The sequence below is a fragment of the Medicago sativa genome, chromosome 7, assembly GCF_051527215.1.
Source record: "Medicago sativa cultivar Bolivia chromosome 7, Bolivia_mono, whole genome shotgun sequence".
Classification (NCBI taxonomy): Eukaryota; Viridiplantae; Streptophyta; class Magnoliopsida; order Fabales; family Fabaceae; genus Medicago; species Medicago sativa.
In genome coordinates, this window is record NC_140755.1 from 89,895,718 (window position 1) to 89,922,653 (window position 26,936).

A 26,936-nucleotide genomic window follows, 5' to 3' on the forward strand; every position below is an offset into this window, starting at 1 on the left:
ATAAGACAAAGATAGTATTTACTAACCGTGCTATAAAAAAAAAAAAGTTAAGATCACACAACAAACTCCACGAGTAATTCGAAAAACCCAAATTTAATTATTGTTGAAGTAATTTTTGATCAAAATTAGTTATCTACTGATCAGAATTTTTGGTGTAAGTCTTTTATTTTTTTTAAGCAAATTTTTTTCCTAACTACCAAGTCTTTTCATTTTTATAAGCAAAATTTACCAAGTCTTTTCGTTTTTTTAAGCAAAAGTTTTCCCTTAAGAACCAAGAGGTTAGTTCCCTAAAAAAAAAAAAAAACCCAGAAGTTGGTGCAAAAAAACAAATTTATTTAATGTTATAGCGTAAAACATGTGTCAACCATAATCATGAAAAGTAGTCAACGTGAATCATGTTCAAAAAGCAGATAATTCACTGTCTACGTGTCTGTCTATCTGCCATTATTGGACCACAAAATTGATGAATCAATCAATTGTTTTCGGGTCATGTTAACTTGTGCCCTTAGAGCACATGTTAAGGAACTTAAAATAGAAATTAAAAATAAGTTTTATATTGAAAGTTTAACTTTTACAATTTTTAAAACATTGAATGTACAAGTTCCAAGAAAAATCTTCTATATTTGTCTTCTTAACTTATGCCCCAAGGACATAAGTTAACATTTCCCATTGTTTTCAGATTATAAAGAAAGAAAAATGTTGAAACAAAGTGTGAGCGACCCAAATCAATCTTAGCATAGGCATAGACATAGTCTTACCCCTATATTAAGCAAAACAGAAAAAATAGTAACAAAAAATCACCACACCTTCAACAACCAAAAAACACCAAACAAAGAAATGGGTGCTTCAAATTCGGTCTCTGAAAATTCAATCCATGAATTCACAGTTAAGGTAGTTACCTACTTTTTCTCAAACCCTTTTAACTCTTTACAAAAAAACCCTTTTTTTTTTGTTACTTTGCTTTTGAAGATTATTATGAAAAAACCCTTTTTTTTTCTTACAGGATGCAAAGGGAAGAGATGTGAACCTAAGCACTTACAAAGGGAAAGTGATTATTGTAGTTAACGTTGCTTCGAAATGGTTCAACCCCACTTTCTCTAATTCAATTTTTTTGTTGTGTTTATGATAAAAATCCAATCTTTCTTTCTCTTTATGGTTTAATTGTTACTAGGGTTTAGTTAATTTAATTAATTGTTTAATAGGGTTTTGCTAGTTTTTTAAATTGGGGTTTAGTTGATTAAATTAGTTTTTAATAGGGTTTAGCTAATTTTGTTTATTGGGTTTTTAATTACAGTGGATTTACGAATGTCAATTATACCCAGTTAACTGAGCTTTACAGCAGATACAAGGATAAAGGTATGATTTTTAAGGGTTTGAAGTGCTGATTTTTGCATTTGGTGTTGAACTCTAAATTTTGTGTTTTTGCTATGATTGAACCATTTTGAAGTTACTTAGACTGAAGGGTTTGAAGAAATTCTGAAATTGATTCAGTTGAGAATGTTTTTGTTGGTTGATTTCAGGACTTGAGATATTGGCTTTTCCGTGCAATCAGTTTCTGAATCAAGAGCCGGGGAATAGTCAGGAGGCAGAGCAATTTGCCTGTACAAGATTCAAAGCCGAGTATCCGATTTTCGGAAAGGTAATGCGCTGTTTGTTTGTGTACAGAGTCTCGTTTCTTTACCTGATAGTTTTTCTGTTCTGGATGTTTTTGAGCTTATTGTTGAATGATTGAAACTCCAAAATGAATTAAAAGAAAAGAGTACAATGATTTTTTGGTTTAGTTGTAATTATGTTGTTAATCGGTTAAGTAATTTTAAGTTGGTCTACAACGGTCGGTAATCTTTAAGCGGGAAGATGTCATGTTGCATAAGGCTTAATACTAAACCCTTCTATTAAACTTGTTATGTCATCGACCGAATACCATATAGGATTTACCAAAACTGTTGTCCATGTATAATAGGTCGTATTGATTAAAAACATAAATTAGGACTGTTGTATGCGAAAAAATCATTCTATCAAGACAATTCTTCTTTTTTCAATGACTTGACTAGGTCTAGGATAAATTTCTTTGTTACAAATCCACTCAAATGAGATTCAGGTCAATTTTTGAAAGGGTGTACCTTTCTGTGTTTGTACTTTTTCTGAACTCGCTTTTTTTTGTTCTTTTCCAAAATCAAATCTCCTAGTTAATCATAATATGACAACTAGGCAAAGCTCAAAATTTGTCCAAAAAGATGAAAAATGCTAGCAAGACACTTTTGACAGTCATTTCAACACTTTCTATTATTGAGTGAAATCTCATGTGGACCCTGTTAGTGATGTCCACTATCTATTAGCTGGATTTCACCTAACGAAGAGAGTATCAAAGAGTGTGCTGCTGACATTTTTCTAAAAAGGTTTCTACAATGATCACATCTTCTTACCTTGTCACACAGAACTTTTCCAGAAATTATTGTATCTCTTCGTAGTTCAGACCCTAGTTATTGTTTTCCGGTGACTCGTTATTGTGTAAGTGTGCCCCTCATCGAATTAAAATTAGGTTAGATGACTAGTGTAAGTAGTTTACTGTAAATTATAGAATCCATTGGCGACGGATTGGGCCATGTACTTATGAAGCAATGTATTCCTTCATCTGTGTTTCACGCCTTACTTTACTCACATGTTTGTCCAACCCTGCAAGTTGACTTGCTTGTATATCCTATTGAGCTGTCCAATTCTATTGGAAATTGAACTTGAAAAAACTGGTTCCTTTTGTTTTATTTTTTCTTTGCAATGAATTCTAGTGCTATGTATAAGTTAATTTCACTGTGTGCCATTACTGGATTGGTCTACAACTCTGGGATAAGTCTAGAGCTATATATTATTTGTTTCGAAAAGAAAAAAGCAAAGCCGCGTCTTGTCAAATGAGCAACTATTCAATGTGTTGGTAGACGGAAATATATAGGGAAATTTGTCGTGGTGTCAGCTAGGCTTCAAAATAATATGTCCTGCCTCTGAATGTTTATTCATCTTTACAAATGATGATTAGGAATACTCTTAAAAGCCTAGATAGTCATGCATCTCTTTGCTACTTACAAACTTTGCCATTGTTTGTTAACCAGATATATTTGATTCGTTATTATTTGCAGATACGTGTGAATGGACCCGACACAGCACCTATCTACAAATTCCTTAAAGAAAAGAAATCTGGTTTTCTAGGGTCTAGGATAAAGTGGAATTTCACCAAGTTTTTGGTTGACAAGGAAGGGCATGTGCTCCAGCGTTATAGTCCAACCACCTCACCATTTTCCATGGAAGTAATATCTCCCTCTCTATTTCTCTCCATGTCTCTGTTATGTTCATTCCATTCTAATTTTGACATATCAGCCAGCTTTAATAATATGGGCCCCAACGTTTATATGATTATCATCTCAACCTAATAAGATGTAAGGAGTGGACCCTATCATTTATTAAGGCTAAAGATGTCAATATATCAATGGAGTGAGCATAATCTCACATGGTTTTCTTGGTGTATGCAATGATTTCTCACGTTGATGTGTATGCAACTAGAAGCTTAGAGCCTGTTTACTTTAAAAAAATATTTTCAGTTTTCATTGTCTAAAATTTGTTTTCATTTTAAGTTTTACTAACAAGGGTATGAAAAGACTCATGTAGTAAATAATTGTGATAGAAAAAAATAGAAGGAAAAACTAGGCAGAATGTATTTTCAGAAACAATGAAAGCGAAAACAATGTTTTGACATTTCCAAAATTTCTTAAACTGCTTTCAAAAGTTGTAAAAAAATAAAAGGCGTGCAAAGTATTGAACCTATATTCTATCATGTTTATTACTTGAAATGAAAATAGAAAACAAGAAAAGGGAACATGGCAAATGTGAAACATGTTGGCATATGCTGTTTTCATAAAACAAAATTGTTGGCTCATAAGTTTTTACATTGTTGCCTTTGTAGAATGACATCAAGAAGGCATTGGGAGAGGCTTGAAAGGATCTACAATCGCTTCAAATTATTGCGGGTGCAGAAGATGATTAAAAACAAAATGAATGTATATTTGGTAGACGTTTCTTTTAGTGATTATTTATTGAATATGTTATGTCTAGGGGTTTTGTTTGGCTCTAACTGTTGTATCAAAATTCTCCTTTGGCCTTGTGATATAATTCATTATTTAAAAAAGTTGATTAGTGCCCTGTGATTGCTGTGTATTACATTTGGCTGGTAAATGCAATAGCTATGTCTTCTCCTTTTCTCATTTACCTTTCTTTTTCCAGATAGATCATTATACAAAATTGAAACAAGCAAACAGAGAAAATTAAATTGTACTCATATCTTCTGGAGCAGGAGATTCGGTTGGATTGTTTTTTAAAATCATTCCGGTGAAGGTTAGCATACACAAGTGAAGCTTTTTGTGTACCATACAAAAATGTGTTTTTTTACCCGGAGATTTACCTTTCTTTTTGTTGGATAATAAATGAAAAATAAGTAATTGAGAGGATGTCAATGATTATCTTTTCCCATGATACTCTTATTAGGAGCAATTATTTTTCTTATGTGCTCCAGTATGAGTTAAATTTTAAGTTACAAAAAAAAATCATCTGAATAAGAATTTAGTTTCTAAATCAACATAAAATTTAATAAATTTATAATGTTTATAACGAAGTTAAATGAAGGAGTATATAGAATGGTGGAGATTTGTTGGTTAATATCGGTTTATAAGAGAACTTAATCTTTATTTTTTATTACTATAAGAGAACTTTTTTTTTTTTTGTTGACAAATATAAGAGAACTTGTTCGTTCAAATATTCATAGTTATTGTAAAATATTTTGTTATCCTTTTTCTTCTATATATAGTCACCACCCTGTTTAATGAGACATCTAGGCTTAAATATATAAGTGAAATTTGACAGATGTATTTGATCCAAATTTTGCACCAAATATATCAATTTTTGTTGGTCAAAATTTCTCTTATACTTAAGACTAGAGGGAGCAATAATATAGTTTGCATTTGCCGTTTGGATTTTTATTCTTGTTTTTGACATATGTGGATATAAATAGTCACCACCCTGTTTAATGAGACATCTAGGCTTAAATATATAAGTGAAATTTGACAGATGTATTTGATCCAAATTTTGCACCAAATATATCAATTTTTGTTGGTCAAAATTTCTCTTATACTTAAGACTAGAGGGAGCAATAATATAGTTTGCATTTGCCGTTTGGATTTTTATTCTTGTTTTTGACATATGTGGATATAAATATCGAAAAAATAAATAAGCAAACCATTACTATGGAGGGTAATTGTTTTCAGAGACAGGAGATGAAGCAATGTCCAAACTTACCACCATAGTTTCCTTGTGTGAAATTGGAATTGTTTCGCGTATATAACTCAAATTTATCGTAAGAGATCTTATAGTGATGGTGGATCGATAAAAAGAATGATCCGAGAGTGGTGGTTTTGCACCAGAATCCAAGGTGGAGGTTATAGTCAATGGTAGAGGTGTACTTGCAAACACTACTATAATTCTATGCATGTGTGAGTTTAGACTCTAATAATATTGAAGTGTAAATTCTTGCAAATAACCCATACAAATTTGAGAAAAGGTAAAAATCCTTCTCAAATTGTTAAACGTCCATCAGTATGACGTGAGAGTTTACTATCGATGTGGCAATTTCACGTGGTCTGACAGATAATAACATGTTGTAAGGTGATATTGCTTCTTTTTTTTCTTCCAATTTTTAAGGAATTTTTTTCTTAACTTTTTTTTTCAACGATAACATTCGCACACAACCCCTCACACTCTATAAACCTATGTGCAAATACTCCTCTTAAATTTCACACTTATGTGCACTACACATAAACCCTTTGAAATTTTAAACTATAGTGATAAAATATGGTGTACGAGCTGAATTTTTGGAGTAAATTAAGTTTTTTTTAGTGATGGAACTCTTTGAAACATAATGTACGAGCTGAATTTTTGGAGTAAATTAAGTTTTTTTTAGTGATGGAACTCTTTGAAACATAATGTGTAGTGCACCATTTATAATGCTTTCATTGGCTAGTGGCTAAAGAAGAAAGATTCATGGGGAGGAAATTAATTTATGTAGTTTATTTATACGTGGACGACCAATCAGTAAGACTGCATGATGATGTTTTTGATTTATGGGGATATATAGAAAGACACTTGCTTTTTAGTTATTTAATTTTTTTTATTGTGTAATTTACTGATGTAGGTATTGACAGTGTAATTGTGATATGTTGCTCCTGCAGTTTCCTGCATAATAATAGCACATTTCATGCTTTGATTTGTGGTTATTTTGAATTTAAAAAAAAAATATTTAAGAAATTTTATAAGATTTTTTAGTTTTTTATAAAAAAATAAAGTAAAGGTCGATCTGATTAGTCTGCGTACCCGTATAGGACTTGAGTATTACTCTTAGAGCTTATATTTTAACAAGGTTTTTTACCCGATCCGATAATATCCATAGCCCGTTAGAGTCAACTTTAAACGGATCAAATAATCCGTTTTGACAGCTCTATCTTGAAAGGCCACCGTGTGATGCGTATATAGTCTGATGTATGTGATATAGGTTTTGACGCAATCCAAATACCTAATCCAAAACATAAGCAAGCAATAGTGTTTTGGTCATTGAATATGTGCATATGTCGCTATACTCCATGAATCTATCCAATTTACAAAATATATTTTTTTGGGTTTCAATTTACTAAATATATTTGAAACAATTTTTCAATTTAATCAACAAATGTCTCTTTTAATTAGTTTGAATTTCAAATCATCTTGAGTTACCAATTAATTGGATCTATAAAATTGATAACAAAAACAAACTCATTGATATTTTAAAAACTTTGATACATTCAAACTCTAGTGAAGGTTTACATAGTGAAGGTTTGTGTGTCATTGTTGCGTGCCCGAGAAGGTAGGCAATGAAACTAGAGATACACAAACATCATCTTATCCCTTTTGATTTCCATTCCAGCACTGTTGAGATAAGGTCATCAAAGCTTCCTTCAAAAAACCATCCCATCCCATCCCATAATAATAACACAAAGTGAATCATTCACATGGATGGATCATGAAAGCAATAATCACACTCAATGAGTACATGTCATGAAATTACTAACTAATCATGTGACATCAATTAGATTGAACAGTACTTCTTATCTTAGTCTTTTTCCTTTGGGAATAATATCCAATGAGTTTTTTTAGGGATAACATCTGCTGAGTTATTTTTTTGGTAAACTATTATAATTACAGCTATTGGTTCTTTAATGATCCTTGAATTTGATAGAACTCGTGTTCTCCTCCTTATAAAGTCGAGATGTTACCAATTGAACAATTTTAGTTTGTACGTCTCTTCATTTACTAATGACATGATTTCAAACTTATACGTACAGATTTTCTTAAAAGGAAAAAATGAGAGAAAGGTAATATAGTGATTTTTCGTTTAGTGAATCATGAAGATATTTTCCAATTTCTTGTTCTATATTACGGTCAAAATCAAGACAAAGTCATAAATGGGCCCAAGCTGCTATGGCCAGGAGCAAAGCCCATCACACACGTCGTACACACTGGACTCAACCCACTAAGTCATGTAATGTGGCCCATGGTCCACGGATAAACCCATGTGGGACCTTGCACAATTCAACGAGAATGAAAACAGAGAAAACAACACATTCATGGCCAAATTCTACTGTACGTCGGTAATTAAAAATTTCTAGAGTGAGTTGTGTTATTTTCACACACAAATTTAATATTAAATTTGGACAATAAATTAGATGCTTGACAAAGTTCAAATATTGGTTGACAAATAAGTGGTTAATGGATATAAGAAGATGTCATAGTTCATGAACACCATGAATCATATATTAATCAAGAAAATTATGTTGAAATATATATGATTTGCAAGTGTTCAAATAGTACATGATATTCATCAATCATATTTTGTGTTCAAATATACCCTTATAATTTATGGTTAATGATGTCCTAAATCATGGTTGTGTTCGGTAGACGACAAATGAGCTACAATATTTTTCTTAGGGAAATAAATTTATATCATTTCATTAGCAATCAAAAGTTCAATACATGTGGATACATTATAAAAAATACGGAAGCTAGATTCGAATAGGGCTGCCTACACCAATTCATGGACAACCTCATTCTTTTGCTTCCTAGTAAACTCGACAATAGAGTTTGTTGAGTGAAAAATGAGCTACGATATTTTGTTATATTCATTAATTCACCAATCAAGTTAACTACGTTGACGAATTCCTCTCCCCCGTTATTTTTTTCCCGATGATAATGACGAAGAATTTCTGAACTTCTACGTTCAAAGAGCATTTGTTAGAGTAATAAATACTGATATTTGTGCACTAAATCATGTAGAACCCACCCCATTGTGAAGTTGAAGATCTTCTTGTGTTCAAATCAAAATGAAGTTTGTGAACATATATGATTTTGGCAAGCTGGGTTGACAATGACTTGTACGTTTATTGGTGGACACATTACACGTGATTGTGGACTCTATTGATGGCATTAATTTGTGCGTGCAAGAGAACATAAAATGATAAAAGATTATTGCTATATAGTGATTCTTGCCTCGTGTGGAAATGCATGTCTTATTTTTATTCAACAACTACAAATTAAAAAGGAAGATAGATACATTTTGCACCCCATTATCATTGGTCTCCAAGACCCCAAGATTCTCTATGTCTCTCCACACGTTCGTGGGATCGATCTCAAAGGTTATAAAGATCTTTTTTTTTTTTCTTTTCTGTTCATTGTGTGGTACACCAAATTTCGTGTATAAGTATCCCGTGTTACATTATTTTATACATAAGTATTTCTATATTTTTTTGTCTCAAGATGTTAAATGAGTTGGGTTCCAGGAAAAGGATTAGGGCAGTCATATGTTACTTTACATCGTTAGTGTCTTAATTGTCATTAACCACAAAAATGTATGGAGTATCTCATTTTTAACGTTTTTTGTTTCTTCCAGTTACACCCCCCATTTACTTTAGGATTGTCTCACCTCATTTATTTCTTTCCAGAACTGTAGTGAGAGGATGAGTCGAGGAAACAGAACCAGAAGAAAGAACGCCTACACTTCTTCCTCAACCAATCCCAATCCCAACCCTAATCCGGATCCCGAATTCGATATCGATCTGGAACGTCGATTTCAAGCATTCAAAACAAAATCCAAACCTCAACAACCGTTGGATATCAAACGCTAGATTTGATGCTCTCAAAACCAAATCGAATCCTGCCGGCACCACTGTCTCTGCATCGGAAACTGAATTTGGGTATGAAAGTGAAGAGGAAGAGGATGAAGAGGCTCAGATTCGAATGTGTATTAGTATCTCTTTTACTAATGCACCGTTTGTTATTGTCCGATCATTCACCACGTTATGTGTTCTTCATTTCTCATTTTTTTTATCTAATCCGTATACTCATCAATCACTCTTTTGTTTTTTTATTTTCTTTTTGACAAATCACTCTATTTTTTTTTTTTTTTGACAAAGACAAATCACTCTTTTGTTAAATACTGTAACAAAATAAAGTGAATTTTTTTTTCACATAATGTAAGAAACTATGTACAAAATTAAAATGTTTTATTCCCAATTAATTTCTTATGTAATTGCAATTAATATGACATCAAAAAATTTAATATGGCAGCATTATTATCAAAAAAAGCACAAGAACATGTCATCCGAAATTTTGATTTAGAACAAAAAGGCCAACACAATATGCAAAGGCCCATGATTTGTTACAAACAAAAACCAATAAATCTAACAATACAAAATTGTTATTTAATTATTCGGTGGGGTCCACTTTTTTGTTTCACAATATCCATCAATAAGTTAAAGCCATTACCAGGTAAAAGATCTTAACCATCCAAATTAAATATTATTAAATCCATGGTTGTGGTTGAACTTTCCCATCATGGGAAAGAAGTTTCCTTTCCCATGCTAAACCCCACCCTCATTAACCTACTAAGAGTCTCATTAACCACAAAAATGCATGTATGCATACATTTTTTTTTTACAGAATATGTATTTTTTTTAAAATAGATTTTTCTTCTATCATTCAAATTGATCATAGTTTTATGAGTTGTGTTATTTAAACAACCATTTCAATGACAACTTATGGGACAACCATAATTTTCAAAGAAAATGAAGTATTTATCCAAAAACCAAAGTAAAAGAGAGAAAAAGTAAAAACATAAAGTAAGTATGAGAAAGAAAGTCGTTACAAAAGTTGTCAAAAAATGATTGTATAAATATCATTTCTCCGGTTTTACTTCGTGTGATTTTGAAGTAACTATGATTCATTGGTAGCAAACAGTTGGAAGTCTTCAAGTTTATCTTTTTGCTGTTTTAATTTATAAATTTGCATGCCTAAAAAAAATTATAAATTTGTTTATAAGCTATGCTTATTGTGCAAGAAAATTCTTAGATAATATTGTAGTGGATCTTTTGCTGTTTTAACTATATTTATGAAATCTGTTTCCTTTATGCTATCATAGTGAAATATATGAAGTCTTCAAATTTGGGTCCTTATTTTTTTATTTTTTTTCTCCAAATAATTTTTTTTTTTTACGAAAGTTATATCAATATGTCACTTTTTTGTTTAAAATGGTCTCTTATTTTTGCAAAGTTTTTTTGGGTCAAATAACCTCGTGGTTAGAATTCACTTTTTAAGATGAATAAGTGGGGTGTTTAGAGTTCGAACTCCAACCCCTACATATTACAATACATTGTCCCTACTAGCGGTGCTATACTCATGGTGACCATATTTTCATGTAATACTTTTCAAACACAATCTAAGCCAAAAGGACCATATTGAAATCTAAACCCTGAGATAGTGGATATAGATAAATTCATTGGGGTTACATTCGAAACTAAAAAAATCAGATAAATCACTATTTTAGCCAATAATTTTTCTAGGGTTAATTATGTTTTTGGTCCCTACAAAATTGCGACCTTGTAAGTTTAGTCCCTACTTAATTTTAATAGCATTTTTAATCCCTACAAAAAATTTCTGTACTCAATATTAGTCCTTACTCAATCCAAATTTGTTTAATTTATGCTTAAACTCTTAAGTTTTTCAACAATTTTTTACAGGCGTGTTAAGAACGTTATTAAAAGGTCCTCCGAAAAAAAATCTCGCAAAAATTTGATTTCTACGTCCATATTTTTGTTACTTATATCTTAAACTTTTGTCGTTTTAAAAAATTCATATTTAATTTATTTCATGTTAAAAAATTATAGATTTTAGTAAATGAACCTTTCATAGTGTTCTAAACTTGTATAAAAAGAATCGTTAAAAAATTTAAGAGTTTAAGGATAATTAAACAAAATTTATTTTAGCAGGGACTAAAATTATAAGTAAATTTTTTTTTTGTATGGATTAAAAAAGCTATTAAAATTAAGTAAGGACTAAACTTAGAAGGTCGCCATTTTATAGGGACCAAAAACATATTTAACCCATTTTTCTATTGTGATGCATATATACTTTATCTTACTCATCTTGTAAAGGGGGGTGTTTTCAAAATACAGAACCTTAGACCCACCATTACTATCTAATCACAAAATTTGACAAAAAAAGTCGGTCAAACTTCCGGCTCCGATTTTAGAGTTAGGTCAAGAGGGTATGAAAGATTAATATAGTGAGTTTTGAGCAACTAAATAAGTGGAATTATATATCGCACATTAACTAAATTTTAAGTTAGTAGAAATATGAGTCATCTCACTTATATATTGTTCAACATCAACTGCTTAATTCAATGAGAGATTTCTAACTCACAATTGATACATCAACAATATATTTACACTTTCATTTGCAATTTAATCGTTTATTCTTGAAAAATCATTCTCCCATCTACGGATTAAATATCTGAAAAGAACAAAAGAGAAGTCCTAAAAAATACTAAATCATTCTCCTCAACCGCTTACTCTTGTTGTGTACTTTTGTTGAAGTATGGAAACCTTATTTCGATGGTTTGTGTCTCTCATACCACATTGAATTGAAGATATTCCGAGTTCATAGCCCTCCCTTTCATATAAAAGACATCAAAATAGAAGATAATAGGGTTAAATATGTTTTGATCCCTATAAATATGTCAACTTTTCGTTTTAGTCCCTTTAAAAAATTTCTTCAACTTTTAGTCCCTAAAAATTTTTCCATCTTCACTTTTGGTCCTTCATTTTTCCATCTTCACTCCAAAAAAAAATAGATTTTTTTTAACAAAACATGAATTTAATATGAATTTTTATATTTTTATGGTTAAAAATTCATATTTAATTTGTGTTTTGTTAACAAATTCTAATCTTTTAGGGGAAATTTTTTTACAATATTCTACACATTTCTGCACAATTTCACTAAAAAAAAAATTACAAAAAATAGGGACCAAAAGTAGTGATTGAAAATTCTATAGGGACTAAAAGTTGAAGGAAAATTTTAAAGGGACTAAAACAAAAATTTGATATATTTATAGGGACCAAAAACATATTAAACCCAAGATAATATGCATATTATAAAGGTAGCGTATATATTAATTACAAATAAATTAAAGAGTTGGTTTAATAAGGAATTCAGAACCCCTTAAACAATGGATTTATTAGATGTTTGATTTCTAATTCTTGCAAATGAAGAAAATTTAGTTATGAGTAGAGAACTCATATGATAAGTATTCCAAACATAGCAAGTATTCATTGAATTTTTTTAAAAAAAAAAATTGAAAAAAAAATTAACAGAATTTTCGATACATAATTTTTATCATTGTTATATTAACATGTGCCCACACTTTCCTAATTATTGAGTATAGAAGTTAATTACTTAAATAGTGAATCATGCAAAGATTAGGGGGAGACAAAGGAAGAGCCTTACTATGAAGAAGTAGATGAGAAGTCCCTCTCAAGGGGAACAAGCTCAAAAGTGTCACTAATCTATCTTAATATGGACAATGGAAGATGTCCCAATTTTGCAATCATGGGCCATAACAAATAATCCACCACAAATTTGATTCATTCAAAATTCATATCTTCCCCTAATATCATCCCTCCCCCGCACCACATATATATAGGAGAGTACCATTCACATCAAATACTCAACTTAGAGTGAAGAATATATCACTCTCACCTACCAAATCATAAACATTTTTTAACTTGCAAATGGCAGGTATAAGTAGTATATTCTCATTCTCGTCCATGAGAGGATCTTCTTCTTCTTCTTCTTCTTCCAAGCTTCGACCATGGCGAAAATGTTCGAAGCACATTCGGCAGCAGAAGACACGGCTTTACATTATTTGGAGATGCACTGTCTTACTCTTGTGCTGGCATGAGTAACCATTGTATGTTTCATGTTCTTGGTGCCACTGCATATATATAGTTGGTCATGTGTTGATTAATCTTACCTTAATTTCCAAAGTAGAATTAACAAGTATATAGCTAGCTTTTATCGTAAGTAGACCCTTTTGAATGTGTAAATTACAAACTATATTTAGTATCATGTTAAAGATACCTAATCTAAACTAAGTTTATCAATCGTTGCTCAGCCTCATGCCTCAGTTTGATTCATTATTATACTGATGTGGACAATCTTTTTTTGTAAAGTTCACTCATTTCTTCTTTTACTTTTATGCTAAATAAATGGAAGCAAATGTATAACTTCTAGAGATTAATTATTGTGATCATGGGAAACTTTTGTTGCCTTGTGAGTTTGACATAATTATTATGAGCAACAACCAGATTATGTTTAAGTCGATGGAATATATATATCCTGTTAGAAGTGCAATTTTAATATGAAAAATATATTGTAATGAATGAATATTTGTTTGTCCATAAAAGAAGTGGTATACCCTTTTTTTTTTCCTTTCAATTTACTACAACTTTTGGGAGATGTCTATTTTTATATTCAAGTGATTGGAGCTCAAGATTTGACTTAATGGAAATTAAGTTTTGCCAAACAACATATATTTGTAATGAACTCGGCCAAAGAAAAGTATTTTGATTAGACCAATAAATTTAACTGAATGTAAATTTTAATAATTAATCAAGTTAGAAGTTTCACGATAAAATAAATTTAATCTCTACACATAAAATGTTTTATAAAGAAGAGAGATTTGAACACGTTTAATATATGCAGTTGGTAGAGATATTACATGATATATACATGGATCGAGGTTTGAACCCTATATACATCATTTATCCACATTTAAAATGCGTGAGCTCCAACCACTAGACTATTAGACAAAAAAAACTTATGTTCGATAATGCCGTGTTGAGTTGATCAATAGCAGAAAATGGCATGCAGCTACAAGGAAAGTGCTCTCTAGGTTTATAGCCTTTGAGAATCTTCTAGAACCACCCTACGCAAGGGCATAACTAGTCTAACAAAGAGGAAAGACAACCTGCTGTTTGGTCATAATCCTAGTATTGGAGCAACCAAATCCACATGATGAGGACCACGTTGCCCTTATATTCTCCTCAACTGGTGTTTCCCTTCTGTCCTTTTCATTATTTTTTTAGTTTAATTGTTATGCGTCGACTGTTAAAACTATTTTACAGTTGCATTAATTTAATCAAATCATGTTGTATAAATTTTTGTGAAGATATTTTGGAAACTATGTTGTAAAAGTGGCATTGTAAAGCAATTTGATAAGATGCATGTGTAAAAAAGTTTTACATTGTATACAAACTAAATAAGCGTAAATGCAATATTTGTCCCTCTATTTATAAAAAATTAAGTTTTGGTCTTCAAATTTTAAAAATTAGTTTTCTGTATCTCTATTTAACTTTTATTTTCCCTTCTGAATTTTGATCTCTCATCTCATTTTTGGGTCGTTTTTTAATAATGTGACTTATTCATTTATGACATGTCAACACTTATTAGACTTTTATACTGACATGGATATTTAGTGTAGCCTAACGATCTTGCAGGACCTGAGCTCAGATCCTTGAGTGATGATGTTGAATGACCTTTAAGTAGGACAATTTTGACAACAACAACTTTTTTACTTCACACGAATGGGGTAATGTACATGCACACACTCCGACGGTCAAATCAGAAATTGTCGTGGAATAATTTATCAATGCAAATACATACTTTTTGACTTATGCTCTCTACACTCAAAAATACATACTCCCCCGGTCTCAAATGTAAGAAACTTTTCACTTTTTAGATTCATTCAATAAATGATGTATGTGGTCTTTATTATAGACCACATACATCATTTATTGAATGAACCAAAAAAGTGAAAAGTTTCTTACATTTGAGACCGGAGGGAGTATATTACTTTCGTGATGCATTCCTAAACTTTATTGTCGTGAAGTTTAGAATTTTCGTTCATATTTACAAACTAAAAACACATAGTATCGAAAATAAAAATAGAAAACATTATCACAAAATAATTGTGGTCAAAAGTTGCATTCAGTGTTTTTTTTTCAAACCGATACTGACCAAACTAAGAGTACCATAAATTTTTACTTTCGAAGAGCATTTTAATGGTTGTTAATGCTTCAGATATTTTTAAACATGGCGGTCCACAGAGGAGTACGTATCACGTAGAACCCACCCCATTTTGTGAAGTTTGAAATCTTCGATTCACAGGGAATTTTTTTTGAAAATATATGATTTTGGCAAGCTGGGTCGAAAATGACTACGGTACACGTGATTGTGGACACTATTGCTGGCATCAAGTCTCAATAAACGATTGCAATGTATGAGTATTCTTTTCCCGTGTGGTGTGATAATGTATAATGTCTTTATTTTTTATACAACAAAAGTTTTGATAAGGCTCTAAAGAATAACCAGGGTCATGGTATGACTTAATGTTCGGCTAGCGTTAACAAAGATACTTATATATATCTTTCATTAAAGAGGTCCCACGTCAACAACAAACACGGACGCAATGTGGGGGCAGCTGGTCAGCTGACCTCATTTGCTTATTATAATTTTAACAAATACTTAGATATTTATGCAATGTGATCTCACTTATATGATATTGTTGTCTACATGTAGTCCATGTATAACACTACAACAAACTATATAACTAAGACTAATACATATGAATGTTCTAAATGCATTGATTAAGCAACCAAAAGAAATAACTTTGTATAGAAAAGTATTGAAGTTATTATATTGATAAAAATAGTAACTTATTTTGTTAATGATATATAATCTTGACTCCATTTATTAAATATTTTGGATCAATCTCTAATTGAAAACCCACTTGGGTTGGCCTCGTGGTATTGGCTTGGAATATGGGAGTGTGCTCCTCCTCGATGTCTCAGGTTCGATTCCTCCTGGTGCCAATTTGGGTGGGCTAATTTAGTTTTTTCCTCCTGGTGCCAATTTGGGTGGGCTAATTTAGTTTTTTCAAAACAAAAAAAAAAATCTCTAATCGACAACAGAAGTCGGATCCACGACTTTAAATTTGAGTCTCTTTACCATGTGAGTCAATCTTAGTCGGTTATTTTTCTTCAACAACAACAAAAGGAAGAGACACACTCTTAGCACGATGATTGGTCTATGAGACCCCAAGGTTCTCCATGTCTTTCCACACGTTCATGGGAATTGGTATCTCAAAAGTTATGAAGATCATTTTGTTTTTCAGTTGTCTAGTACACCAAATTTCTTGTGGAAGTATCCCATTTTTAACTAAGATAATATGAAGATCGTTTTTTTATTTTTACTTTTGAAATAGTCTGATTATATAGTTCACACATTAAATACGGAAAAATGGAGTAAGCGAATTCATCAAATGTCCGGGTAGTCTTTTCTAATATGAATTTGATATACCCTTGCGCGTAGAAACTAATCCCTCCAACTAGATATGATTGTAATGGATGGTAAAATTTTCTTTTAAAAACTTTAACTTTGTGGCATGTTATTTATGTTGCAATTCCGAGACATTTGCATCACTATGAAGTCATTTTATATTTCATTCTATACTTATAATAATGATGACTATACAAATGCTTAATGATAATAATTTTGTATTGTCATTTTTTATTTCATTCTAATTTTTTTTCTTAATTTGTGTTAAAAAAAACAAATATGATGGTTATTAATTAGGATATATGGGTGGGTGTCTCAACTATTTTCTCACTCTTTTTTTCCTTTCTTAAACCTTAGCTGACACAACTTTTCTTTTTCTTGATCTACCAAAGAGAGGTGATTTAGGGTTAATTTTGATCAAAATCATCCCTCCGAATTGTTTGTCTTTCATTTTAGTTAAATAGAAATAATTGTTTTTCTTTATCTTTTCTTTTGTTTTTGTGATTTTGTCGTCTAGCACGACTATGTTTATTTTGATTTCCCGCCTTTTTGGCGTTTGTTTTTGATTTCCCGTCTTAGCGCAATGTTTATTTGATTTAGGTTGAAAGATTAGTTTTGATCAAGTTCAGATTCAATCAATGTCATTTACGTCGTCAACATTGCAGATCCGGAAACATGAGTATTTCGGTGGTGTGAATATAGTCATATTTGTAGCCATATATACTCTGTTGTTTTATGTTATTAACATGAATGTTGTGAGTTTGTTCGCATATTCATCCTTTTTGTTTTTAGCGACTTTGAATTTGTATTGTATCAATGTGCTCTGTCAATTTAAATGAATGAATATCATTTATTTTTTTTAAAAAATAAAATAAATTAGGGTACATAGGGGGAGTAATTAATTTTAATTAAATGGTGAATGATACATAGATTAGGGGGGACAAGTAAGACCCTTAGCATGAAGTAGAAGGGGATGAGAAGTCCCTCTCAAGGGGAACAAGCTCAAAGGTGTCACCAATCTATCTTAATATGGACAATGGAACATGTCCCATTCTTGCAACCATGGGCCATAACAAGTAATCCACCACAAATTTGATTCCTTCAATTCAAATCTTCCCCCTATTATTCCCCACACTCACACATATACATAGTAGAGTGCCATTCACACCAAATACTCAACTTAAGAGTAACATTCACATCAAATACTCGTATTTTCCTTTTTTGAACTTGCAAATCATAACCATTTTTGAACTTGCAAATGGCAGGTATAGGTAGTATATTCTCATTTTCATCAGTGAGAGGATCTTCTTCTTCTTCTTCCAAGCTTCGACCATGGCGAAAATGTTCGAAGCACATTAGGCAGCAGAAGACACGGCTTTACATTATTTGGAGATGCACTGTCCTACTCTTGTGCTGGCATGAGTAACCAATGTATGTTTCATGTTCTTGGTGCCACTGCATATCTATAGTTGGTACCTTAATTAACAAATTAGATGCGATAATATTAATTACTAATAAGTAGATGGCTAGCTTTTATCGTAAGTTATCACAAGTTTTTTTTCTTTTTCCTATGTAATGCACGGAGTAGATAGTTTGGTTTGTGATGCATGTAAGCTAAGTATATTAATTTTAATTGTATGCTCAGCCTCATGCCTCAGTTGATCCATTATTATACTGATGTGCACAAGCTTTTTTGAAAAGGTCACTCTTTTTTTTATTTGGGTAAACAGTGCTTTTAGCCCCTGTAATATAGGTCACTTTTGGGTTTAGCCCCTGTAAATTTTTTTTTTTAGATTCCACCCTCATAAAAATTTTTTGTTTTGGTTTTGGCCCCTGACCCCCTTGAGTCAGCAGAATCTTTGACGTGGCAGGCGACGTCAGCAGATTCTGCTGATGTGGCGCGCTGACTGTATAATTATTTTTATTTTTTATTTTTTTATTGGGGGTACACGTGGCATTTTCGTTTTTTTTTTTTTTAAAATTTTAAAAAAATATTAAAAAATTCTGGAAAATTGAAAAATTAATAAAAAAATTTAAAAAAATTAAAAAATTCTGGAAAAATTAAAAATTAATAAAAAAATTGAAAAAAATATTTAAAAATTCTGGAAAATCGAAAAATTAATAAAAAATCTAGAAAAATGAAAAATGAATAAAAAATTGAAAAAAAATTAAAAAATTCTGGAAAATTGAAAAATCAATAAAAAAATTGAAAAAAAATATTAAAAAATTCTGGAAAAATGAAAAAAATTAAAAAAACGGAAAAAATTAAAAGAATATGGAAAAATTAATAAAAATAAAAAATGACTAAAAAAATAAAATAATCCAATAAAATGAAAAATAATGAAAAAATTCTGGAAAATAAAAAAAATTCTGGAAAATATTTAAAAAAAATTTGAAATTTTCAAAAAAAATTAAAAAGATTAATCATTCGTATTTTTCGAAATTTTGATTAGCTCAGGTTTTTTCAGTGTATTTTTTCCCTTATTCTCGGTTTATAAATACACAAAAGTTTCAGGTTTATAAATACACAAAAATTCTCGGAAAAAATACTAATGAAAATTTCGAAACTTCGAAAGATACATAAAAAACCTAAGCTCGGTTTATAAATACACAAAAATTCCCGGAAATTTTTTGAGAAATACTAATAAAAATTTCGAAAATTTCAAAAAATTTTCATTAAAATTTCATTTTTCCAGGAAAATTTCATTAAAAAATTTCAAAATGAAATTTTAATGGAAATTTTCGAAATTTTTAAAATTTTTGAAATTTTTATTAGTATTTCTCAGAATTTTTAAAATTTTCGAAATTTTTAAATATTTTCCAGAATTTTTTCATTATTTTTCATTTTATTGGATTATTTTATTTTTTAATCTTTTTTTATTTTTATTAATTTTTCCAGATTTTTTTAATTTTTTCCGTTTTTTTTTAAAATTTTTTATTTTTATTAATTTTTCAATTTTCCAGAATTTTTTAATATTTTTTTCAATTTTTTTATTGATTTTTCAATTTTCCAGAATTTTTTAATTTTTTTTTCAATTTTTTATTAATTTTTCATTTTTCCAGATTTTTTATTAATTTTTCGATTTTCCAGAATTTTTTAATATTTTTTTCAATTTTTTTATTAATTTTAAATTTTTCCAGAATTTTTTAATTTTTTTAAAATTTTTTTATTAATTTTTCAATTTTCCAGAATTTTTTAATATTTTTTTAAAATTTTAAAAAAAAAAAACGAAAATGCCACGTGTACCCCCAATAAAAAAATAAAAAATAAAAATAATTATACAGTCAGCGCGCGACGTCAGCAGAACGCCTGCCACGTCAAAGATTCTGCTGACTCAAGGGGGTCAGGGGCCAAAACCAAAACAAAAAAAATTTATGAGGGTGGAATCTAAAAAAAAAATTTTACAGGGGCTAAACCCAAAAGTGACCTATATTACAGGGGTTAAAAGCACTGTTTACCCTTTTTATTTTTATGCTAAATAAATTGAAGCAAATGAAAGTTCTAGAGATTCATTATTGTGATCATGGGAAACTTTATTGCCTTTGTGAGTTTGACATAACTTTGTTCCCTATTATTATGAGCAACAACCAGATTGTGATTAAGTGAATGGAATAAAAATCATTTTATGTATATCATGTTTAAAGTTTAAAGTGTGATTTTAATAGGAAAGATGTATTGCATTGAATGAATATTTGTTTGTTCTCTCAAAAAAAAAAAAAAAAAAGGAATATTTGTTTGTACATAAAAGAAGTGGGAGATGTAAGTTTTTGTCAAACAACATATATGTTTGTAGTGAACTCCACCAAAGATAAGTATTTTGATTAGACCAATACATTTTAATTAAATTAATTTTTTATATAATTAATCATGTTAGAAATTTCACCATAAAATTATAACATTAATCTCTACAAGTAATAAAGTATTTCATAAAGAAGAGAAAATTTAAACATCTTAATAACAAATTAAAGTGCAACTAAAAGAAAGTGTTCTCGAGGTTTATAGCCTTTGAGCAATTTCTAGAACAAACCCTAGCAAGGGCATAATTGGTCCAGAAAAAAAGAGACAACCTGCTGTTTGGTCATAATCTTAGTTTTAGAGCAACCAAATCCACATGAAGAGGACACGTTACCCTTACATTCTCCTCAAACAGTGTTTCCCTTCTGTCTTTTTCATTTTATTTTTTTTTATTGGCAGACAAAGTGGCAAGTTTTTTTTTTCTTTTTCATTTCATTTTTATATAATCATACTAAATAATGTCGATGATGAATTATTCCAATATATTATCAAGTACAGGCTGCACGGCAATAATAGCACGATTGTTTTTGCTCATTATTGTTAACCAAGAAAATTATTATCAAATGTTAATTTGCTATAGCACAAAATTAATAAAAGGGAAAAAAATGGATTGTTCTCTCTCACATTTTTTTTTAAAGGTAAAGGTTTTAAATTGAAGCACTCAAACTTATGGAAAGTTAAGTTGTTATATTTTCCTGTCAAAAATTGTTATGTTTGGAATTTTTTGAATAGTGTAAACAAGTTTTATCAACTAATGTTGAGTCTAGCTGAATTACTTATTTTTTCACAAGTGATATCTATTTGATTGGATCCGTGTGTAAAAATATTAAAAAATTCTAAGGTATCCTAGGTTTTGTTGGATATCAAAAGCAAAATTCAAAATAATTAAACATAGAAAATAACATGACATTAAACGAGTGAATGTTGGATACATATCCAACAAAACCCTAGAATATAGTGTTCACTGAAATATTTCATACCTCGTGCATAAAAAATATTAATATTCTTTTTAATAAAAAGTGTCCCTCTTTACAGGGGAGAAAAAGTGTGCCAAACATTTTAAGGATGATATATAACGTTGAGGTGAACAAAAAATGACTTATCAAATTCACAGGACTCAGTTGTTGGAGGAAATATATGATTATTATAGGACATATTGTTACAACTGAATCAAATTAACAAACAGAAACTAATGATTAATAAATAGTTACAACCCAATACAATTTTTCTACTAAGAAACAAAGAGATGACAGAGCCAAAATACTAATTTGTGCCAGTTAAGAGAAACAGTCATTTTGCATGGCCTAGTCTTTTTTTTTCCTTCCAGATTTTGGTCCAAGTAGATATTATATTCAACTCTAAACCTTAATAAGTTAGTCATGATACAATAGTTTATACATCAATTTGAACCTCAGTTAAGCAATATAGCTATGATTGCCATGAAGTACGATTTTATTTTGTCTTAACCCTCTAATTTTTAGGGGAAAGGGGAATTTGTAATTTAAAGTTGGGAGGAATGTAAGTAAAGCCTGACTAATTATTTTGAACTTGTGTACTCCTCAAACGATTCGACTTTAACTGAAGCGCATTAACTGCTTGCACTCAATCATGAGATTAGACATGAAGTATGACTAATTCAAACAAAATTGCTTAGGAAACCAAGTATCAAAGATAACTATTAGAAATCCAAGACCAGCATTTTACAAAAGGACTAAGAAAAGTGTGATTCTTTGCACACAAAAAAATAGTAAGAAGCGTGGCTAATATCTCCATGATGTATTGTATCATCCTATTCCTAACATCAAAATGCATCAATAGCTATAAGATATAGTAGAAGAGTGTATGGTAAAATTTCGTCTTTTATTGTCCAGGAAGCTCCATCAGTATCAATGTGAACCATCATCCACAAACTTGGTCAAACTTTCACCTGAAGGAAAGCAAGATTATTTCAATATAAGATATCTAAACATTCACATGATATCTGTCACACAGCAATCATGATAGTACTAGAATGGTTACCAAAAAGGTGTATTTGGTTACAACCATCTACCAGGTTTCACACAATTTATTAAATGAATTTGATGATGAAATCACACATGAAGATCTAGATCAGAAACTAGAAAAAGTAGTACAAAGCCTGATTTACAAACTTAAATCTAACACATGAGGTATTTATGTTACCATGATTTCAAAACCATCTTTCACTTGAATAAAACATCCACGTATTTATTTGAAGCAAACAAATTAAGTTAGCCTTTAGCATGCAATAAAAAACTGCCCCAACATAATGATCCACTTTCTATTCCAAGCTTAAACTTTCAAAGAGGAAAAAAAATGGCTCCAACTTACTACAGGCTTGTGACCCATCACCTTTTGGCCTAATGGAACTCGTGCCACAGATGAAGCAGCTGCGACAGCAGCAACACGTATTCTGCCGAATTCATTATGCATTTCATAGTCAGCAAGTCATTAAACATTTAAGAGCTATGGGAAACAGTGAGAGATTGAGACGGGAAAAAGAAACAAAAAAAAATCACGGCACCTCCTATGTACATCTATATCTGTTTCATCCCAGATTTCTTCCTGCATGGACAGAAAAAAAGTTAGCAAAGATCCATTCCATCCATGGGCTACACAGCATACTGCATTTTGTCTGTTGTGCATATAACACGGAACAATATCTATCTGTCACATAAAGTAATGATGATAAACATAAATAGACAACAGTGTTGTCAATCACGGATTGACTATAGCGCAGCCATTTGAAACACTCTGAACTAAATAGCGCATCGCAGAACAATATTGATTTGTTTGAGTTCCACTGTGTTAAAGCATTACAGTTCTGCTATAGCCGCTATTTGACAACACTGATGGATAACAGGGTTTGCTGGAGATTAAGATAAGTAGGGCTACCTGCAGGAGTTCTTCAAAAACATCCTCTAGGGTTATGATGCCAATAACTTCCCCATCTTTATCATAAGGAAAGTCATGGACACTATTTGGTGACGTGTCACTTTCTTCGCATTGTTCGTCGGCATTATTGGGATCATTATATCCTCTAGGGTTATGATGCCTAGAAAGTTTGTCAATATTGATAACATTGTCTGGTTTCTCATAAGTCCCGGCTAGCAATGGCACAGTCAGTTGAGAACGGTGTTTGATGCCTACTTCATCCTTCGAGTTGTTGAAGTCGCCAGCTTCCTGAGGGTTGTTTTTCTCTCTTATAACCTTAACTACAACTGCCATATGACTGTTTCCTTTTTGAAACTCGTTAAGGATATTGTATAAAGGCATATCTGCTGGAAACCTGTGTTATTCATGAATAATAACTTTATTCAATTGATAAGTTATAAAAAATGAAATGAAAGGACACAATTGGCCAAACCTAGGAATTTTCCGGATGTTGAAGGAACTAACTAGACTCCCTGTCTCAGGTCTTACAGTAAGAAGATTTTTTACCTAGCGAAGAGTAGCAAACAGTTTTTAGCAGCAAGTGGCAACAAAAAAAATTCGATAAAACATTTTGAGAGCACTGTGGATAATCACACTTACTAGCAAGAGGCCAATTATATTTTTTGGATTTCCACTGTATACAGGGATACGACTATGACCTCGTTCAAGAATTCTCCCAATTGCTTCCCTGTGATAAAACAGAAAACAAGTTATGACTTCACTTCAGCTCTATATAACACTTTAAGCCACTTTGGATAAACTTATCAGGAAAGACTTGTGAAAACAAATCAACATATAATTTGGTATTTAAGCATAGGAAGAATTTTAATGTCCAAAGTTACTTATATAAGTTATGTTTCTTCTAGCATTGTCCACTAAGTAATATTATGTATTGAAGTCTTAAAGTTTGACATTGGTACTACTATCATGTGAGGAAGAAATAACTGAACTTGCTGTGGCTTCTATATAGATCCGAACAGAAATGCTTACAGAAGCAAACGCACCAGTCCAATTTGGAAGCAACATCCAAGGAAAAAGTTGAATCGATTGATGTCATAGCCTGCTCTGCAGTCTGCATAGCAATGTAGAAATTTTTCCTATATTAGAATAAAAGCAATATAGTAGATACATTTGTATTTAATTATATATCTTATCACTGAACGACTGGACGAGCTTGAAAGATAATTGAAGTTATAACAGATTCAGAGACAGCAATCACTAATAAAGTTATGGTCAGGCAATAAAGAGAACCTGACCGATTAAGCCCATTAGAACAATTCAGCTAACAGAGTGAATGTACTGATAATCAGCATTTACCTTCTTAAAGAGATCTAGTGCTCCGCTGATAATCGTTGTCTCATCATGTGTGAGTTCACCTCCTTTACCAGCCTTTAATGATCAACAAAATGAAGTCAAAGGAGATAGAAAGATACACGAAATTTTGACAAAGTGAAATTAGCAGCAATCATTTATAAAAGCAATATCTTCTTAACTAGGAAGTTGTAAACCACACACACACACAGGTGATAATTCAAACACATTACCTCTTTGCTATGGATTGAAACAAAGGCTTTCAATTGTGCTCGCCTAAACATTACATCATCATGTCCAAGCAAATAATCCAAACCCTAGAAGCACCAAGGTTATGCTATAAGCTCCATAAAACCATAGTTTGTCGCAAGTATAATAAAACTATAATATGGGTAAGTATAATCTTTACCACTCCAATAGGGTAAGCAATTGGATAACAGATGAACATGAGGAAGCGAACAAGTCCAATAAAACTAGCTCCAACATAGAGTCCATGTTTTGTACATATAGCTTGTGGAATGACCTAATAATCCCATGTGACAATGTAACAGTCAGTGCAATGTCCTGCTTGATTATGATGCAAGCAAACTCAACTAGAAACATAATGTACCTCTCCAAAAGCCAGAACAAAAGTTACTGATAACAACACTGCTACAACAGGGTGAAAGATTTTATCCAGGTAAAGTGGAAGTGCCTGCAAATAAAAAAAAGGCAGAAATACATACATCCAGTCATATGTTATTATAAAATCACTTAATTATATCACTTATTGAAGCATTTTTACAAATATCTAAATGGCAAGATAATATTAGATACATGTGCAAAAAAAGTATAAATTACACTGTTCATATGAGTTTTAGGGCTTATTAGAATCAACTTATTTAACCTTGTCTATTAACATAAGCACTGGTTTGACTGTTCAGCTTATTTCCACCGGCTCTCCATGATAGCTTGTGAAACCAATTTGACTTAAAATTGTCTTTTGTTATAAAAATAGTTATGCATATGTCACAAGCACATAGGACACTGACACAACACACAGTGACTAGTCACTGACAGTGACACTGAGATAGACAGTCACACTGACACATCAACACCAAAAATATTTAAAAAAATGACATAATTCAATATAATCACATGTGTCAGTGTCATGTGAGTGTTGGACACTGACACATGTTAGACGAGACCAGGACATGCATTCAATCAAAAGTGTCGGTGCTACAAAATGCACGGCGCATAATTGACACGCAACTCATGTCATTGACACAAAACAATGGCATAAGACATTAACACTGACACGGGCACATAAACAATGATAAAAAATTGAGAAACTGACATAATTCAATCTAATGTAATCACATGGATCAGTGTCATGTGACACGTGTCAGACACCAGAACACGTCTTCAATCAAAGTTGCAGGTGTTATTATGCTTAATTAATAATAAAAAAAAAATTGAAAAAAGTAGGTACCTCCATGGCACAAGCATTACAAAGAAGCAAGGTAACAAGCAGCTGGTGTTGTTTTTGAAGAACAGGAAAAATAGCAGCTGCAACAATAAACAAGAAGAATAATAAATAAATAAAGATTAAAAAGAAGAGGAAGAAGAAGAAGAAGAAGAATCATCTCCAGCGTCATTATTAGTATTACCGGCTTGTTTTCTCTCAGTGGAAGAACCACTCCGCTGAAGAATTTCAAGGTCAACAGGACGCTTCGACATTAAACCAAGCGTAAGACCAGACATGATACCAGCAAAGAGAACAAGCAAGAAAGAAATTCCGGCGTAAATAAACCACCATAACGTACCGAACGGAACATCGTCGCCGTCGGTAACGAACGAATCCTTTTTTCCGGTGAGGAGGTTTAGAAGAAGGTTCTGAGGGAACATTGTTTTTGTTATGGAATTCAGAATCGTGAATTTTGTTGTTTACTCCTTAATAATAATAGTAACTGATAAGTGTTAACATATACCATGCGGCATGCTCCATGCTCCTCGCGTGTTCAGTCGAAGGGTACTAAAACACAACGGAGAAAAAAGTGCAACTAATTCTCGTAGATAGATTTCGTTTGTTTCCTCTTTTGAAGAG

General features: G+C 31.3%; 3 protein-coding genes across 4 annotated transcripts; 2 read left to right on the plus strand and 1 right to left on the minus strand.

Moving 5' to 3' along the window:
- The first annotated feature begins 711 nt into the window (after nucleotides 1-711).
- Nucleotides 712-4,247, plus strand: LOC146910033 (putative glutathione peroxidase 5). The gene is made up of 6 exons (XM_085730326.1): nucleotides 712-891; nucleotides 1,004-1,080; nucleotides 1,295-1,356; nucleotides 1,521-1,639; nucleotides 3,129-3,296; nucleotides 3,950-4,247. The coding sequence occupies exons 1-6, from the start codon at nucleotides 838-840 to the stop codon at nucleotides 3,980-3,982; spliced, it is 513 nt and encodes a 170-aa protein (XP_085586452.1). The 5' UTR covers nucleotides 712-837; the 3' UTR covers nucleotides 3,983-4,247.
- An 8,775-nt stretch (nucleotides 4,248-13,022) lies between these two features.
- Nucleotides 13,023-13,693, plus strand: LOC146910034 (small polypeptide DEVIL 14-like). Its single transcript, XM_085730327.1, has one exon. It carries the CDS (start codon nucleotides 13,185-13,187, stop codon nucleotides 13,356-13,358), a length of 174 nt encoding a protein of 57 aa, XP_085586453.1. The 5' UTR covers nucleotides 13,023-13,184; the 3' UTR covers nucleotides 13,359-13,693.
- An 8,544-nt stretch (nucleotides 13,694-22,237) lies between these two features.
- Nucleotides 22,238-26,918, minus strand: LOC146910035 (putative DUF21 domain-containing protein At1g03270). 2 transcript variants are annotated; one of them, XM_085730329.1, is made up of 13 exons: nucleotides 26,500-26,918; nucleotides 26,322-26,398; nucleotides 25,461-25,544; nucleotides 25,260-25,373; nucleotides 25,084-25,167; nucleotides 24,857-24,928; nucleotides 24,544-24,611; nucleotides 24,140-24,227; nucleotides 23,973-24,046; nucleotides 23,501-23,894; nucleotides 23,130-23,170; nucleotides 22,958-23,018; nucleotides 22,238-22,514 (listed from the first exon to the last, which is right to left on the minus strand). In XM_085730329.1, the coding sequence occupies exons 1-13, from the start codon at nucleotides 26,735-26,737 to the stop codon at nucleotides 22,503-22,505; spliced, it is 1,407 nt and encodes a 468-aa protein (XP_085586455.1). In that variant the 5' UTR covers nucleotides 26,738-26,918; the 3' UTR covers nucleotides 22,238-22,502. The 2 variants fall into 2 exon arrangements, with proteins under 2 accessions (XP_085586455.1, XP_085586454.1); XM_085730328.1 differs by having other exon boundaries at nucleotides 22,937-23,018.
- Between the last annotated feature and the right edge of the window lie 18 nt (nucleotides 26,919-26,936).